The sequence below is a fragment of the Manis javanica genome, chromosome 1 (assembly GCF_040802235.1).
Source record: "Manis javanica isolate MJ-LG chromosome 1, MJ_LKY, whole genome shotgun sequence".
NCBI classification, from domain to species: domain Eukaryota; kingdom Metazoa; phylum Chordata; class Mammalia; order Pholidota; family Manidae; genus Manis; species Manis javanica.
This window is the reverse complement of record NC_133156.1, coordinates 69,873,432-69,889,363: the sequence shown is the minus strand read 5'-3', so window position 1 is coordinate 69,889,363 and position 15,932 is coordinate 69,873,432. Positions and strand designations below refer to the sequence as shown.

Genomic DNA, 15,932 nt, shown 5'->3' with positions numbered 1-15,932 from the left:
AGTTTATAGTGATACAAGCCTACTTCAGGAAGCAAGAAACATCTCAAATAAACAATCAAACTTGACGCCTAAAGGAACTAGAGAAAAATAAAAACAAACAAAGCCTAAAGTTAGAAGGAAGTAAATAAAGCTGAGAGAATAAATAAATGAAATAGTGACTTAAAAAAAAACAGTAGAAAAGATCAATGAAACTAAGAGCTAGTTCTTTGAAAAGGTAAACAAAATTAATAAACCTTTAAGTAGGCTTATCAAGAAAAAGAGGTCTCAGATAAAGAAAATCAGAAATGAAAGAGGAGTTGCAACTGATGCCACAGAAATACAAAGTATTATGAGACACTACCATGAAAAATTATATGCAAAGAAACTGGACAACCTATAAGAAATGGATAGATTTCTAGAAACATACAATCTCCCAAGACTGAACCAGGAAGAAATAAAAAATCTGAACAGAACAGTTACTTGTAATCAAATTGAATTGGTTATCAAAAAACTCCTAACAAACAAAAGTTCAGTTATCTATGGCTTCACAGGTGAATTCTACCACACATTTAAAGAAGAGTTAATACCTGTCCTACTCAAACTTTTCCAAGAAACTTAAGAGGAATGAAAGCTTCCAAATCCATTCTATGAGGTCAGCATCACCCCTGTACCAAAACCAGACAAATATATTATTTAAAAGAAAAGAAAATTACCAATATTCCTTATGGGAAAAAAACCCTCAACAAAATATTAGCAAACCAAATACAAATACATTAAAAAGATAACTGACCATGACCAAGCAGGATTTATTCTGGGAATGCAAGGATGGTTCAATATCTAAAATCAATCAATGGGACATACCATATTAACTAAAGGAAGGATAAAAAGTATATGATTATCTCAATATTTGCTGAAAAAGCATTTGACAAATGCTTTTATCATGCAATCATGATAAAACTCTCACCAAAGTGGGTATAGAGTGCATGTATCTCAACATAATAAAGGTCATACATGACAAACCCATAGCTAACATCATACTCAACATTGAATAACTGAAAGCTTTTTCTCTAAGATAAGGAACAAGTCAAGAATGCCCACTCTCATCCAACATAGTAGTAGAAATCCTAGCCACAGAAATCAAATAAGAAAAAGAAATACAGGCATCCAAATTGGTAAGGAAGAAGTAAAACTGTCACTATTTACAGATGACATGATTCTATAGAGAGAAAACCCTAAAGATTCCACCTAAAACATTATTGAAATTAACAAATTCAGTAAACTCACAGGATATAAAAATCAATGTGCAGAAATCTGTTTCATTTCTATATACAAATAATGAACTAGCAGAAAGAGAAATTAAGAAAACAATCCCATTTATAATTGCATCAAAAAAGAATAAAATACCTATCAACAAATTTAATCAATGAAAAACCTATACTGTGAAAAATGCAAAACACTGATGAAAGAAATTGAACACAACACAAATAAATTGAAAATATCCCATATCCACAGATAGGAAGAATTACTCTTGTTAAAATGGCCATACTATCCAAAATAATCTACAGATCCAATGCAATCCCTATCAAAATACCAATGACATTTTCTACAGAGCTGGAGCAAATAATCCTAACATCTGTATGGAACCACAAAAGAACCTGGAAAGATAAAGCAATCTTGAGAAAGAAGAAAAAAGCTGGAGATATCATACTGCCTGATCTCAAAGTATATCATAAATCTATAGTAATCAAAATAGTAATGGTACTGGGCACAGAAACAGACACATAGACCAGTGGAACAGAATAGAAAGCCCAGAAATAAACACATTTAGGTGGTCAATTAATCTGTGACAAAGGAGGCAAGAATATATAATGGGGAAAAGACAAAGTCTCTTCAACAAAAGGTGTTTGGAAAACTGGACAGCTACATGCATTGTAGCTGATCATTGTCTTACTCAATACACAAAAGTAAATTTGAAATGGATTAAAATCCTAAATATAAGACCTGAAACCATAAAACTCCTAGAAGAAAACACATGGGCAGTAAAATCTTGAACATCAGCATTAATAATTTTTTTCTAGATATGTCTCCTCAGGCAAGAGAAACAAAAGCACAAATGAACAAGTGGGACTACATGGTACAGCAAAGGACACCATCAGCAGAACGAAAGGCAACCTACATATGGGCGACTATATTTGCAAATGACCTATTTGATAAGGGGTTAATATCCAAAATATATTTTTAAAAACTCACCCAACTCAACACCAAAACTCAAAATATCTTATTTTAAAATGGGCAGAGGACCTGAGTAGACATTTTTCAAAGAAGGCATACAGATGGTCAACAGACATATAAAATGATGCTCCACATCACTAATCATCAGGGAAATACAAATCAAAACCACAATGAGATCACCTCAGACCAGTCATAATGGCTAATATCAAATAACCAAGAAATAACAAGTGTTGCGAAAGGGTGTGGAGAAAGGGAGCCCTCCTATACTGTTGATGGTAATGTAAATTGGTACAGCCACTATAGAAAGCAGTATGGAGGTTTCTCAAAAAGTTTAAAAAAAAGAAATACCATATGACCCAGCAATTTCCACTTCTGGGAATCTACACAAAGAAAACAAAATCACTAATTTGAAAAGATATATGCACCCCTATGTTTACCATGGTATTATTTACAAGGTCAAGATATGGAAGCAACCCAAGTGTCTATCAGTAGACAATAAAGATGTGGTACATGTATACAACGGAATATTACTCAGTCATAATAAAGAATGACATTTTTGCTGTTTGCAAGAACATGGATGAACCTAGAGAGTATTATGCTGAGCTTAATAAATCAAAGAAAGATGAATATCATATGGTTTCACTTATGTGTGGAATCTGAAAAAATAAATGAACAAAACAGAAATAGACTCTTAAACACAGAATGGACTGTTGGTTACCATTGTTGTGGGGGAAGGGAGAGAAATGGGTGAAGGGAACAAAAAGGTACAAATTTCAAATTATAAAATGAATTAGTCACAGGGATGGAAATACAGAATAGGGAATATAACTAAAAGTATTCTAATATATTTGTATAGTGACAGATGCTAACCACATGTGCCATATGAGCATTTAGTAATGTATATAATTGTCACTATGTTGTTTATATGAAACCAATATTGTATATCAAAAGAATAAGAGTAGTTACCTATGGGGTGAGAAGAGAAACGGGATAAGGCAGGGGCACAGAAGTCCTTACAAGGTTTTACATGTTAAAAAAATATTTATGCAGTGATAGCAAAGTACTGACATTTTTAAAATGTGAGCAAACACTATTACTCCTACTTTCTACTTATTTGAAATATTTCATAAATACATATAAGAAAACTTCACATAAAAATTTGAGTACAATGAGCACAAAGGTCTACCTGAAAGTGTAGTTGCCATACTGGGTGTTAATACAAACTGATTTTCTATATAAATAGGCAAAATTTCAGATGCTCCAATAGTAATTAAAGATTCTGAAGCTTTGGACAGAGTTAAGCACAAAAACACTGGATTCTTCACTAGAATCTGAAACAGAAAGAAGTTACATATGACTTATTTTCTTTTGTTAGGTAAAGAAGAATAGATTTATCCACTCATATGTTAATGACCAATCAGTCAAAATCTTACCTTTCTCAATCTATACTGAGATACATATATGTAAAAATCCAACCAGAAATGTAATGCTTGAAACATTTTTATTTATAATTTGATTGCTATACCACCTATAATTTTCATTTGTGAATCTGGAAGTTTGCTAGAAAGATCAAGGAAGAATAGATGTCATAAACCAAGTATCTAGAATTTCCTTTTGCTTTTGTTTATCAGGTTTTTTTTCTTAGCAAATATTTATATTTAACTAAAAAAATGAAAGAAAATTTAAGCAACATTTGAGGAAAATCACTAGGATTGAAGTCAAGTTTCTGTAATATTTTACTCCTGGAAATTCTACATAAAGAGTGAAGTCATTCAAATTGTACATTTCAGTAATTTTTTTAACTTATTCACAAGCCTTATTAGGATACATAGTGATGGTTTACTATTACCTATTTTGCTATTATACTATGCACAGTAATTAACATGATAGTAAATTACATTAAAATATTTACTTTATAACTAATTTCAGTATTTCCTGGATATGTATATGTGTGTGTGTGTGTATAAAATATATATATATATTTGAAAATATTTAGTGGTATTTCATGTTTGTGTATTTTTCAATTAATTTAAATTTTCTTTTTATATCCACAAACACTATTTTTAAAATCTAGTCATATTCTGCATTCATAAAATTAATCTTCTGAGTACTACCTAACTTTACATAGAACGATTCCACCATCCAGTTAAATACTTCAACTCCCTACTGTCACAAACTTATATAAACAAGGTTTTAAAGAACCCTATGCATGTACACTTAAAAACCTAGGGTAGAGTGCCTTTGGAGGTGTATCTCCTAGAAAGAGACCACTAGGAATTGGGATTTGGAATACTTTATTCGATTATTTCTCCAGATTTTTTCCTCCAGAATGTATCAGCTGACATTCCCACCATAATGTAGGAGGGTTCCATTTTTTTTATGTAGCAAATTATACTTTCTAAAATTCTTCAAAGCAACATTTCCAATTCTACATCCCTTTTCCAGAATTTTGCCGTTCTCCCATCAAGAGGCCCTGAACTTGGAAAGGCCTTTATGACTGCCTCAAGAAAGCAAGTAACACTGCATGACTTGTGATGCTGGGTCATAAAATGACAGTATGACTTCTGCTGAGAACTCTCACTCACTCAGGACTCTGTCCTTGGAAATCAGCCACCATGTAGAGAGACAGCCCAAGCCAAACGGAGAGTTCCCGTAGGGGTGTTCCAGTAAACGGCTAGTTAGTATCAAAAGCTGATCGTGGAGTGAATGAGCCCTCAACTGACTTCATCCCCAGCCTTCAATCCTTCCAGCTGACCACAAGTAGAGCTGAGAGGAGCAAGCCCTGACCAAGTATATTATAAAGAGAAAACTTTCTAAAACAACACCCAAATTATACTGCCTTTTCAATTCTTATCCCACTTTAATCCATTTTATACAAAGTCATGTTTTAAAGTTCTTAAAACAAAATTCATATTGTGTTCATATTATTATCTTAGTTAAAATATATTAGTGACTTCCTACTGCATTAAGAATAAAATCTAAAGTTCTTAACCATGCCTGATAAGGACCTTCATGAGCTAGCCTCTGCTTCTCTCTCCAACCTATTATTCTGTCACTTTCCCCATCAAGCAACTATGCTCCAAACACACAAGTCTTCTCTAAACTGAATAAACCCAAATCTTTACTGCCTCAAGGTCTTTCCATATATGTCCACTTGGTATTTTCTTAATGACCATTCTTCACATAGCTAACTCCTTTTCGTGGTTTAGCTTCCTCCATTTAAGTGTTCCCTGATCGGTGAAGCCTTCTTTACTTCGTATCTAAAGTAGGTTTAGCATAGAATTTTCTCAGTTGTTAATCAGTTGTTTTTAATCTGTGTGTGTTTGTTTGTTTCTAATCTGAGACCCATATAAGAACATAAATTCCATAAAGGCATGGGAATTGTTACTACTATATATTATACTTCAATGTCTAGGACACAGTGACACTACACAACAAAAAAGAGATGTATAAGAGTAACTAAAATAATCATTTATATTGTATTACTATGTGCTAGGCACTGTCTAAACACCTTACATATATTAATACATTTAATCCTAAGCACTTATGCAAGGTATACACTATTATTACCATCATTTTATAGGATAAAAACTAAGGCAAAAAATAATAATGTCCCCCAAACATTTTAGTATCCTTTTAAATGGTGGGCTTCAACAATTGTTAACTTGTTCTCACTTAGAAATTACTTTGGTATGCCTCTATCAGTTGCATTGAAATAATAGTCTACATTTTTTAAAGGGTAACAAGTTATTCCATTTCAACTACACACCAACTCTTATTTGATAAATTGAAAATAAGAATTTCTCAAATTATTGTTTACGTAAAGTCAAAGTGGGCTTAAAAGCAAGGCAACTTTACTTCTGACTACTGCTTTTCTTTTGGCCACCTTGGTCAATGTCAAAATGTTAAGAATACCACAAGGTTATATATGGCTTTCCTAATCTTCCTTCTTCCTGGGACAAACACCTATCATGCACTAAACATACAAACCAATAACATTAATACGGAACCTGCTCTGTAATTGTGCTTTCAGAATTAAAGTAGAAAGGTCTCTGATAAACTAGATCAGTGATTCTAAAAGTATAGTCCTAATATCCAGAGTTTTGAAATGGTTGTGACAATTTTGCCATTTTCAACCACTGTGTTTTTGGAGGTGAAGATTTTCCAAGCTCCTCACTCTTGACATTCTGGAAGTCCCACCTTCTAATAAACTTTTAAAAGGATTAAGATATCTTCTAGGTATCCACCAGGTAACATGTTACCTTCTGACTGGTATTAGACAAAAGTTTAAGACTGTTACTTGGGCATTCTGTTCTTTTGTGTCTTAACCATAATAATGCAAGCATTCTATTTCCAGGAGATATAAATATTGGAATTGGCTTGGTATTCTTTCTTACCTGGCAGTATTGTTAAAAAAAAATTGTGTTTAAATTTTCTGAAAACTGTTTTTTTTTTATAAATGTATCTTAATTTGAACAACTTGAAAGAGTATGCCTAATTTATTTCCATTCTGTTAAAATATATACATGTGGTATTTTGGTAAAAATGAAAATTAAATAAAAATCTGAATGAAATATAATTCATTACTGGGAAGGATTCATGATTTTTAAAAAAGATAAACACTTTTGCACTTGAATGAAAAGAAGTAAACATAATTTTTAAACTTATACAACATACCTATTCACTTTAAGAAAAATTAGACTAATATAATAAAAAAGCAATATCTGTATATATCCCATATATACATATATAATTATCTGTTATGTTATATTTTGAACAAAGATCCATGAAAGCATTGAGGGAGAAACTCACTTGGCCTAGGAAGCTAAGATTTGACAAAGAGGTTTTTTTCTTCAAAAGGAGAAGAGAGAGAAGGACATTTGAAATAGAAAGATTGCCATCTACAAAGGTACAAAGCTATAAAAGTACTTAACATGCCCAGGAACAAGCAAGTACAGGTGCTGGAATGTGGGGAAGATAAGGATAAAATTCTGAGATAATATAGGAAAATTTAGCTGATGCTATCATGAAGGGTCTTAAAATCCCACTGAAAGAATATGAAATTCATCTACTAAGTGATCTGGAAAATGACTTGATAAAATCTACATGTGAGAAATACAATGCCTCAGGCAAAATAAAGGATGAAGTTACAAGTAAGAGAAGGGAAAAGATATTGAATATAAAGTTACTATTTAGAAGTTGAGCTTTGTTTTTTTTTAACCACACTCTGTCTGTGTTGTGGGCCTTGTTTCTCACCTAAAGAGAGTTCTCCATTGATATTGAGATGAGATAGTTCCCATAAAACATGGTGTTTGTGAGAATACCTATTAACTTCTAGAGTTCTATGTCATTTAAGCATAATAAAAAGATGTTAATACTTGCACATCATCTCATTAAATGTCTTATTTATTTATGCAAAGAAAAAACAAACACAAAATAATATAAAGGTAAAATTAAAAGAAAAAGAAGAAGGAAAATACTTGGCACCAGTCTCTGACAGTGGTAAGGTCTTGGCAATACCACTTAGATAAGGTGGGTCGTATTTTCCACTATCCGTAAAATGAGTGTGTTAATTAAGACGTCAAAAGTCCAACTCAGATTTAAGTTTAACACTTTGTAGTTGTTTTCTTACATCCACTTTTACAATGTTATAAAGGTCAACTTAATTGTCTCATTCATGTAAAATATTTTACTTTACCCAAATAGCGGCAAATAAATCCTTCATACTAGTTCCAAATTCCCGATCTTCAAACTTGTGAAACAAATTAGGCTGTTCAGGTTTTCTGGCTTTTATCTTTGCTGTACCTGTATGTTAACAAGTAAAAGAATCTCATGCCATGTTCAAATAACAAAAACATATGCATAAACATACATATATATCCTAATAAACCCAGTTTGTCTTGGAATAGCAATTGAGATATTTTTTAACAAGCTAAAGTCAGCCTAATTAAGTAGAAGGCACATTTTTCTAAAACAGTGCCATCCTAAAGAACATTCTATGATAGTAAAAATTTTCCATATCTGTATTGTCCAATACCACAGCTATGTGCTATATATGACTGTTAATACTTGAAATGTAGATCCTGTAACTAAGTAAATAGATTTCTAAATATATTTAATTTAAAATTTACATAGCCACATGTGGTAGGTGACTACAGTATTTGACAGCACAGCCCAAAGTATAAAAGAGTAATCTTTGATATTACTAGAAATATTTTCTGCCAAAAAATATACTACCATTAGGAGAATATTTTATTTCTCTAATGTTACATGTATTTTTTTAGGGTTTCCAGGAAAATTTTAAGAGGTATTATTTTATCTTGAAACAATTCTATGAAGTGTAGTACATGTGTTAAATAATGCTCGGTAAATAGATTAAAATACACATTTTTTTTAAAAAAGAAAATTTATGAAATCTATATACAAAGCATATTTTAAAGGAATGACAAGAAGCAAGACTCTGTACTAATGGAAGCCTGGTACATAAATGAAATAATATTTGGCCACATGTGGCTTCATTTGTTCATAGCCAGCACATGTCAGTTATATCTATGGCAAAAAGAAATGTAGTTCAGCCATATTCTAAGAATGGGGGAAGGGGGTTGGGATAAGGAACCTACTGTCCTTTAATTTAGTGAATTATATTTTTATAGTCACCTTGTATATTGTGTGGAAAGCATGACAATGGTATTAATGTAGACCATGCAATAACTGAGACAAAAACAAAACGAATCCACCAAGTCCGCAGCCAGTATTGATTATCACTGTTTTCAATGCTTTAACAAAGAAAAAAGAAAATTTTCAATTTTGTGTATTTTATTACAAACAAAGCCATAATCAGGGCAAGAAAGTAATATAAGGGGGGTAAGGAGAACAGAACATTTTCTGTTAAATTGTCCCTATATTGTTTGTTTTACAGAGAGTGAATGGTTTTAAGTTCTCCAGTAGCTCTTTTGTCCTGCAGGATCCTAAATTTTCCCTTTTCCTTCTTTTCCCCTGTCTGCTCAGATGGCAAAGAGTAATTCTTTTTCCTTTTCAACTTTTTTCTCCAACAGAAGCCATGCATTTGGAAAACCATCCCTGTAAGTCTAACCTCTCCTGCCCCTTTAAAATCATGCACTCAGCCCATTAGGAAAAGGCTGGACCTTTAAATTTCATGATCAACCCTTTAATCTGGCATCTGACCTTTTAAATCACATATACTTTGAAATCTCATTCTTAACAGTCCCTTCTTTGGTAACTCTCAAATTGAGGATGAAGTATGCTTCTAGTTATCATATCTAATCACCCTTAGGGGCCCTTGTTAGCCTTTGTCTTCTGTCTTCCCTGCAGTTTCTCTTGGTCTTCCTTTGCAAACCACAAAGCCTTATAGTGGGTAGGGTGTGACAGGAATGTGGAGGATTATGCACTGAGATTCCTTGGTTTTCTCCTTTACTCACTGTTACTTTGCACTTTCAGCTTTCCTTGTCTTCCATAATACTGAGGCCATCATTTTGCAGAGAATTTTCATGGTTGTGAAGTTATTTGGTATCATTGGGAGGAGATTTGGGGAAGTTGATTACTACATGGCTGCCACACACACTTAAAACCTTGTCCAACCATCCATCACTGGAAAATGCCCACATCTGCAGGCACTACATTTGGAGGTGCTGGTTTCCCACTGGTAACTCTACAGCCAGCAAACCTGGTGAGTAGCTTGCTTATATGCCTTGTCTTTCATGGAATGTGTAGAATATTCATTCTAAGTTTTATTCAGTTTTCTTCATTGATGGGTCAACTTATCCATTGCTACATTATTCAGGAATACAAATTGCAACTTGCAATGACACAGGTTTGCAATCTTGATTTCCATTATCAAATAGGCATATATATCTGAATATGCTATGCACAGGGAATTTCAACTCCACAGACTGTCACTAGGCCTGTGTTTCCTTATTGATTATCATATTCACAATTTTTCTTTTTGCTTTTGAACCCAGCTATGTATTCTAAGTACATGAATTATAATTATTAAATATGTGTAAATAATTAAGTACCTAGATGACTGAAGTAAATAAACTAAAAAAGCTACAAAGTTAAGCAAAGAATTTATTAGAGTGATTTATATATATGACACACTCAGAAATCAATAGATTTTTTCCTTCTACTAGAAATAATTGGTTAGGATATGTAATAATATAAATATTTTATGCACACTACTAACAAAATGCATGAAATTACTAGGAATAAGATATATGGGCTATTTTCAATACAAAAAAATCATAAACCTTATTGAAAAGCATAAAAAAGAAACAGAAAATTGAACAATATATCATATTCTTGCATGGAAACATAACTATTATTCCCAATTTGACAGATTCAAGTATTTCAAATCAAAATACTTTGACTGTAACCTCAGATGATCAAATTTATTTAGAAAGGTAATTCTGCAAAATTATCCCATGATTTTTAATGAATAATAATGAGTAGGAATTTATCCAACCAAATAGCCAATTATATGATAAAGCCTTAGTTATTAAAACATTGTAGTATTGACATGAAAATATCAAGGAACACATTAGAGAGCCAAAAGCCAAGAAGAAAACCTATGTATATAGGGAAATATTTAATTTATGATAAAGATGGTGTTAAATATCAGTAAAGAAATAATTAAATTAAAAAACACATGAAATAAATGGCAACACTACAATTAGATATCCCTTTGAGGGAAAAATAGAAGCTGCACAGCATTCATATTATGCAAAAGTAAACTGAAATTTGATGTTAAATTTAAATGTATAATCAAAACCAGACAAGGACACAAGAAAAGAAAACTACAGGCCAATATCTGTGATGAACAAAGATGCAAATATCCTCAACAAAATATTAGCAAACCAAATTCAACAATACATTCAAGGAACAAAATCAAGTGAGATTTATTTCAGGGATGCAAGATGGTTCAACATCCACAAATCAATGTGATACAGGACATTAACAAAATGAAGGATAAAAGCAATATGATCATGTCAGTTGATACAGAAAAGTATTTGATAAATTCTAACATCCATTCATGATACAAACTCTCAACAAAGTGGGTATGGAGGGAACATACTTCAACATAATAAAGACCACAGATGACAAGCCATAGAAAAACATCATACTCAAGTGTAAAAAGCTAAAAGCTTTTCCTCTAAGATAAAAAATAAGACACTCTCACCAGTATTATTCAACATAGCATAGGAAGTACTAGCCAGAGCAATTAGATAAGAAAAGGGAATAAAAGGTATCCAAATCAGAGAGGAGTAAGTAAAATTATCTCTGAGAATGACATGACGTTATATATAGGAAACCTTTAAGACTCCACCACAAAACTATTGAGGGCATCAAGCCATGACACCATTGTATCATGCCATCTATTTCTGGATATGGGGTACAGAGTAAGAGTAGTTATCATACCGTCACACTTCCTTTGTCTTAAAAACATTGCTCCCTCTGGTCAGAGGCAATCTTGTGTCAGCACAGGAATGAATATAGCATCTGTAAGTCTTTGAATAGTACTACTAACAGAAGCACTGTAGTAGATTTGTAGAAGACTTGTAGATGAGTAAATGAATATTTGTGTCGTCCCCAAATTCATATGTTGAGATCCAATCCCCAGTGTGATGGTATTAGGAGGTGGAGGTCTCTGGAAGGTGATTAGGTCATGAGGGTAGAAACCACATGAGTGTGATTAATTACCTTATAAAAGAGACCCCAGAGAGCTCTCTTGCCCTCTAGCCATATAAGGACAAGGGAGAAGAGGGCTCTCTGTGAAGCAGGAAGCAGGATCTCACTAGACAGCAAATTTGCTGGCACCTTGATCTTGCACTTCCCAGCTTCCAGAACTGTGAGAAATAAATTACTATTGTTTATAAGCCCAGCCTATGCTATTTTTGTTATAGCAGCCTGAATGGACTGACATAGTAGAGAAGAAAAACTTCTGCCTAGGATATATATCCTTCCCTGAAGACAAATTTCCTCTATGTTAAAAAATAAAGACCAATGCAATCAACCTGATGACAGCTTGTCACCCAATGAATGTGTCATATCAGGGACTCAGGGTTGACCTCTCCTGTTGATCAGCTGGATATTCAGCAACTCATATCCTGGTGAATATTCTTGATGAGAAATTGTCCTTAGTGTAAAGCAGCACATGTTATTACATTCAAGCAAAGTCACCTTCACTGTCACCATGGCCACTTTTTATGGCTTATTGAAGAAGAACTCGAGTGATTAAAAAAAAAAGAGAAAGAGAGAGGCTGACTGACATTAACAGGATGTATCATCTTGTCCAACTGAGTAAAGAGCTTCCTCCAAAGTATCCACCATCTTCATGTGCCCATTCCAAGAGGTTCACCCACATATTCTCCTTATTACCTGTTATCTTGTTCTAAGTCCCTGGCTACCCAACAATAAATCAGTATAAATTTATACCTATGCTAAGGTATAGTCCTTCTATGCTAAGTGGACACCAGCCTGAAGTTCTACTTACTAGAAGGATTTCCAATATTTCAAGGTCACTGTTGAGTGGACTGCTAATTATAGTGGACATCCCCTTTCTCATCTCAATGACAGAACTTAATATTCACACTCTTAAATGTCTCCTTTTACTTGGGAATGTTCTCTAGTATTAAAAGAAGCCATATGACCAAGAAGTCTTAAAATCACTTTTGTCACATGAATGATTAAATGTTACAATTACTTCACTTCCAAGTCTTGCCTTCCCCTGGACTTAATCCCATTCCACAATTTACAACTTGTGATCATTTTAGAACTATGTCCAATTTATCCACAGCAAGGAGGTTCTCTGTGCATATAATATGCAGTCTAGCTCTGGAATCCTATTGCTACATCTGATACTATTTTTAGGATCAATCAGAATTCGGGTAAAAAAAGAAATCGTAGATAATTTGAAAAGAGATACTTTGAAGAGAGAGTGACAAGGAGACTATTCCTAGTGGTGTAGGCAGAGTTTTAAAAAGTGAACAAATCATAGTATAAAATTCCAGGCTAGCAACAGCAGCAAGTTGTTACCATAGGCCTGAATGTCAAGTGAAACAGTGCTTAATAAATGGAGAAGGCAGCCTAAAAGGAGCCAAGGCCTTCAGGATAGGGGTACAGCCAATCTGGGTACAACCCTCTCAGGAAGGGAACTGGGAGGATAAATGCCCTAGCCTTAATATGCTCCTGTCCTCTCATGTGACAGTGCCTCTCATTAGCCAAATCCAACTGAAATCCAGAATTCAGGGCTTATGTTGAGGCGCTCAAACAGGTAAGCCTTCTGGGGCAGAGAAAAGAGTAGGGAAGGTTCAGAAAAATGGAGAGTGATTTTAGAGAACCAAACAGAATATATCCAACAAACAGCTTATTTTCTGACCCCTTATATATCCCCCTTTATGATTTTGTCTAGCAGCTTCCAAAACTTCACACTAGCCAGGTAAGAACCCAGATGAGCTGGCAGAAGAGCTTCCAGATAGTATCTGCAGCAATAAATAATTACAGAATTAGTTGGATAATTAGCAATACATAAGAAGAACTCGTTGGCTTCTGTTCACAGTTTTTATTAGTTCTAACTTGACATAAACCTGGACTTTCAGAAATGGAGAGTGGACCTCTCTGTTTTAATTGTAGTGGTAGATTATGTCTCTTTCATTAACTCTGTTATATCAATTAGAGAACCAGAAAAGGCAAGAAGTCACTTCTGGTACCATTTCCCAATATATAATTAAGCACAACTTTAAAAATACATATTTTATAGCAGAAGGAAGGAAATAATAAAAATTAGAGCAGAAATAAATGACATAAAATTAGAAAAACAATAGAGAAAATCAACAAAACTTAGAGTTTATTTTTTGAAAGAAAAAAACAAAATTGGTAACCCTTTAGCTAGACTAAGAAAAATAGAAGACTCAAATGACAAAAACCAGAAATGAGAGACTTAACAACTGATGCCACAGAAACAAAAAGAATCAAGCAGACTACTATGAACAATTACATGCCAACAAATTGGCATGTAGAAGAAATGTACACATTTTTTAGAAATACACACCCTATTAAGACTGAATCATGAAGAAGTAAAATATCTGAACAGACATATAACTAGTAAGGAGATTAAATCAACAATCAGAAACCTCCCAACAAATAAAACCCAGGACCAGATAGCTTCACTGGAGACTACCAAACATTTAAAGAAGAATTAATACCATTCCTTTTCAAATTTTTCCATAAAATTGAAGGGTGGGGAACACTTCCAAAATCATTTTATGAGGCCAGTATTATCCTAATAGTGAAATCAGATCAAGATACTACAAGAAAATAAAACTACAGATTAATATCCCTAGTGAATGTTGACATAAAAATCAACAAAATACTATCAAACCAAATTCAACAACACTCTAAAAAGATTATACATCATGATCAAGTGAGATTTATTCCTGGAATTCAAGGGTGATTCAACACATGAATATCAGTGTAATATACCACATTAACAGAATGAAAACAAAAACCACATGATCAACCCAATTGAGGCAGAAAAAGCATTCAACAAAGTTCAATGCCTTTTTATTATAAAAACAATCAACAAAGTAGGAATACAATGAAATTACCTAAAGATAATAAAAGCCATGTATATGAAAAGCCCACAGCTAACATCATACTCAATGGTGAAAAATTAAAAGCTTTCCCTCTAAGATCAGGAAAAAAACAAAGATGCCTATTCTCACCACTTCTATTTAACATACTACTGGAAGTTCCATCCACAATGATCAAACAAGAAAAATAAATAAATGACATCCAAATTGGAATGGGAGAAGTAAAATTATCTCTGAATATGACATGATCTTATTTTTAGAAAATGTTAGATTCCACAGAAAAAAAATTTTGGAACTAATAAGTGAATTCAGCAAAGTGGGAGGAAACAAAATCAACACAAAAATCACGGGTGTTTCTATATACTACCAATGAATAGTATACAAGGTGAAAGATTTGTACACTGAAAACCATAAAATGTTGCTGAAAGAAATAAAGAAAAAACAAATAAATGGAAAAACATCTGTGTTCATGGATTTGAAAACTTAAGATTGTTAAAATGCTCTTACTTTGCAAAATGACATACAGATTCAAAGCAACCACTATCAAAATCTCAATGGAGTATTTTTCAGAAACATTAAACAAATCCTAAAAATACATACAGGATTTCAAAAGATCCCAAATAGCCAAAACAATCTTGAAAAAGAAAAACAAAGTTGGAGGCTTCACACTTCCTGATTTCAAAATATATTAAAAAGCTACAGTAATCAAAACAGTACCATACTATTATAAAGATATATGTAGACCAGTGGAACTGACTAAGGACCCCAGAAATAAACTCTAATAAATATGGTGAAATAATCTTTGACAAGGGTGATAAGAATACACAATGGGAAAATGATAGACTCTTCAACAAATGGTTCTGGGAAAACTGGATATCCACATGCAAAAGAATAGAGATGTACCCTTACTTTACAAGATATATGAAAAACAACTCAAAATACATTAAAGATCTAGACATAATACTGAAACAAAAAAGTCCTAGATGAAAACATGGCAGGGGGAGCTTCATGACAGTGGATTTGGCAATGATTTCTTTATATGGCACCAAAAACACAGGCAACAAAAACAAAATTAGACAAAGGGAACTACATCAAACTTTAAAACTTTGCAGC

At 33.1% G+C, this 15,932-nt stretch overlaps 1 protein-coding gene across 6 annotated transcripts in view; it reads right to left on the bottom strand.

Annotated features, from left to right (window-relative positions):
* Window positions 1-15,932, bottom strand: part of SLCO6A1 (solute carrier organic anion transporter family member 6A1) — a 91,359-nt gene that overhangs the window by 54,917 nt on the left and 20,510 nt on the right. For all 6 annotated transcript variants that reach the window (XR_012130076.1, XR_012130075.1, XR_012130077.1 and 3 more), the window contains exons 5-7: window positions 8,869-8,987; window positions 7,910-8,016; window positions 3,398-3,542 (exon numbers count right to left, since the gene is read on the bottom strand). Coding sequence is in view for 3 of the 6 variants with exons in the window: in XM_073233467.1 (XP_073089568.1) it covers window positions 3,398-3,542; window positions 7,910-8,016; window positions 8,869-8,987 (371 nt within the window). In the remaining 3 variants the exon portion in view is untranslated. The remainder of the gene's footprint in view (window positions 1-3,397; window positions 3,543-7,909; window positions 8,017-8,868; window positions 8,988-15,932) is intronic.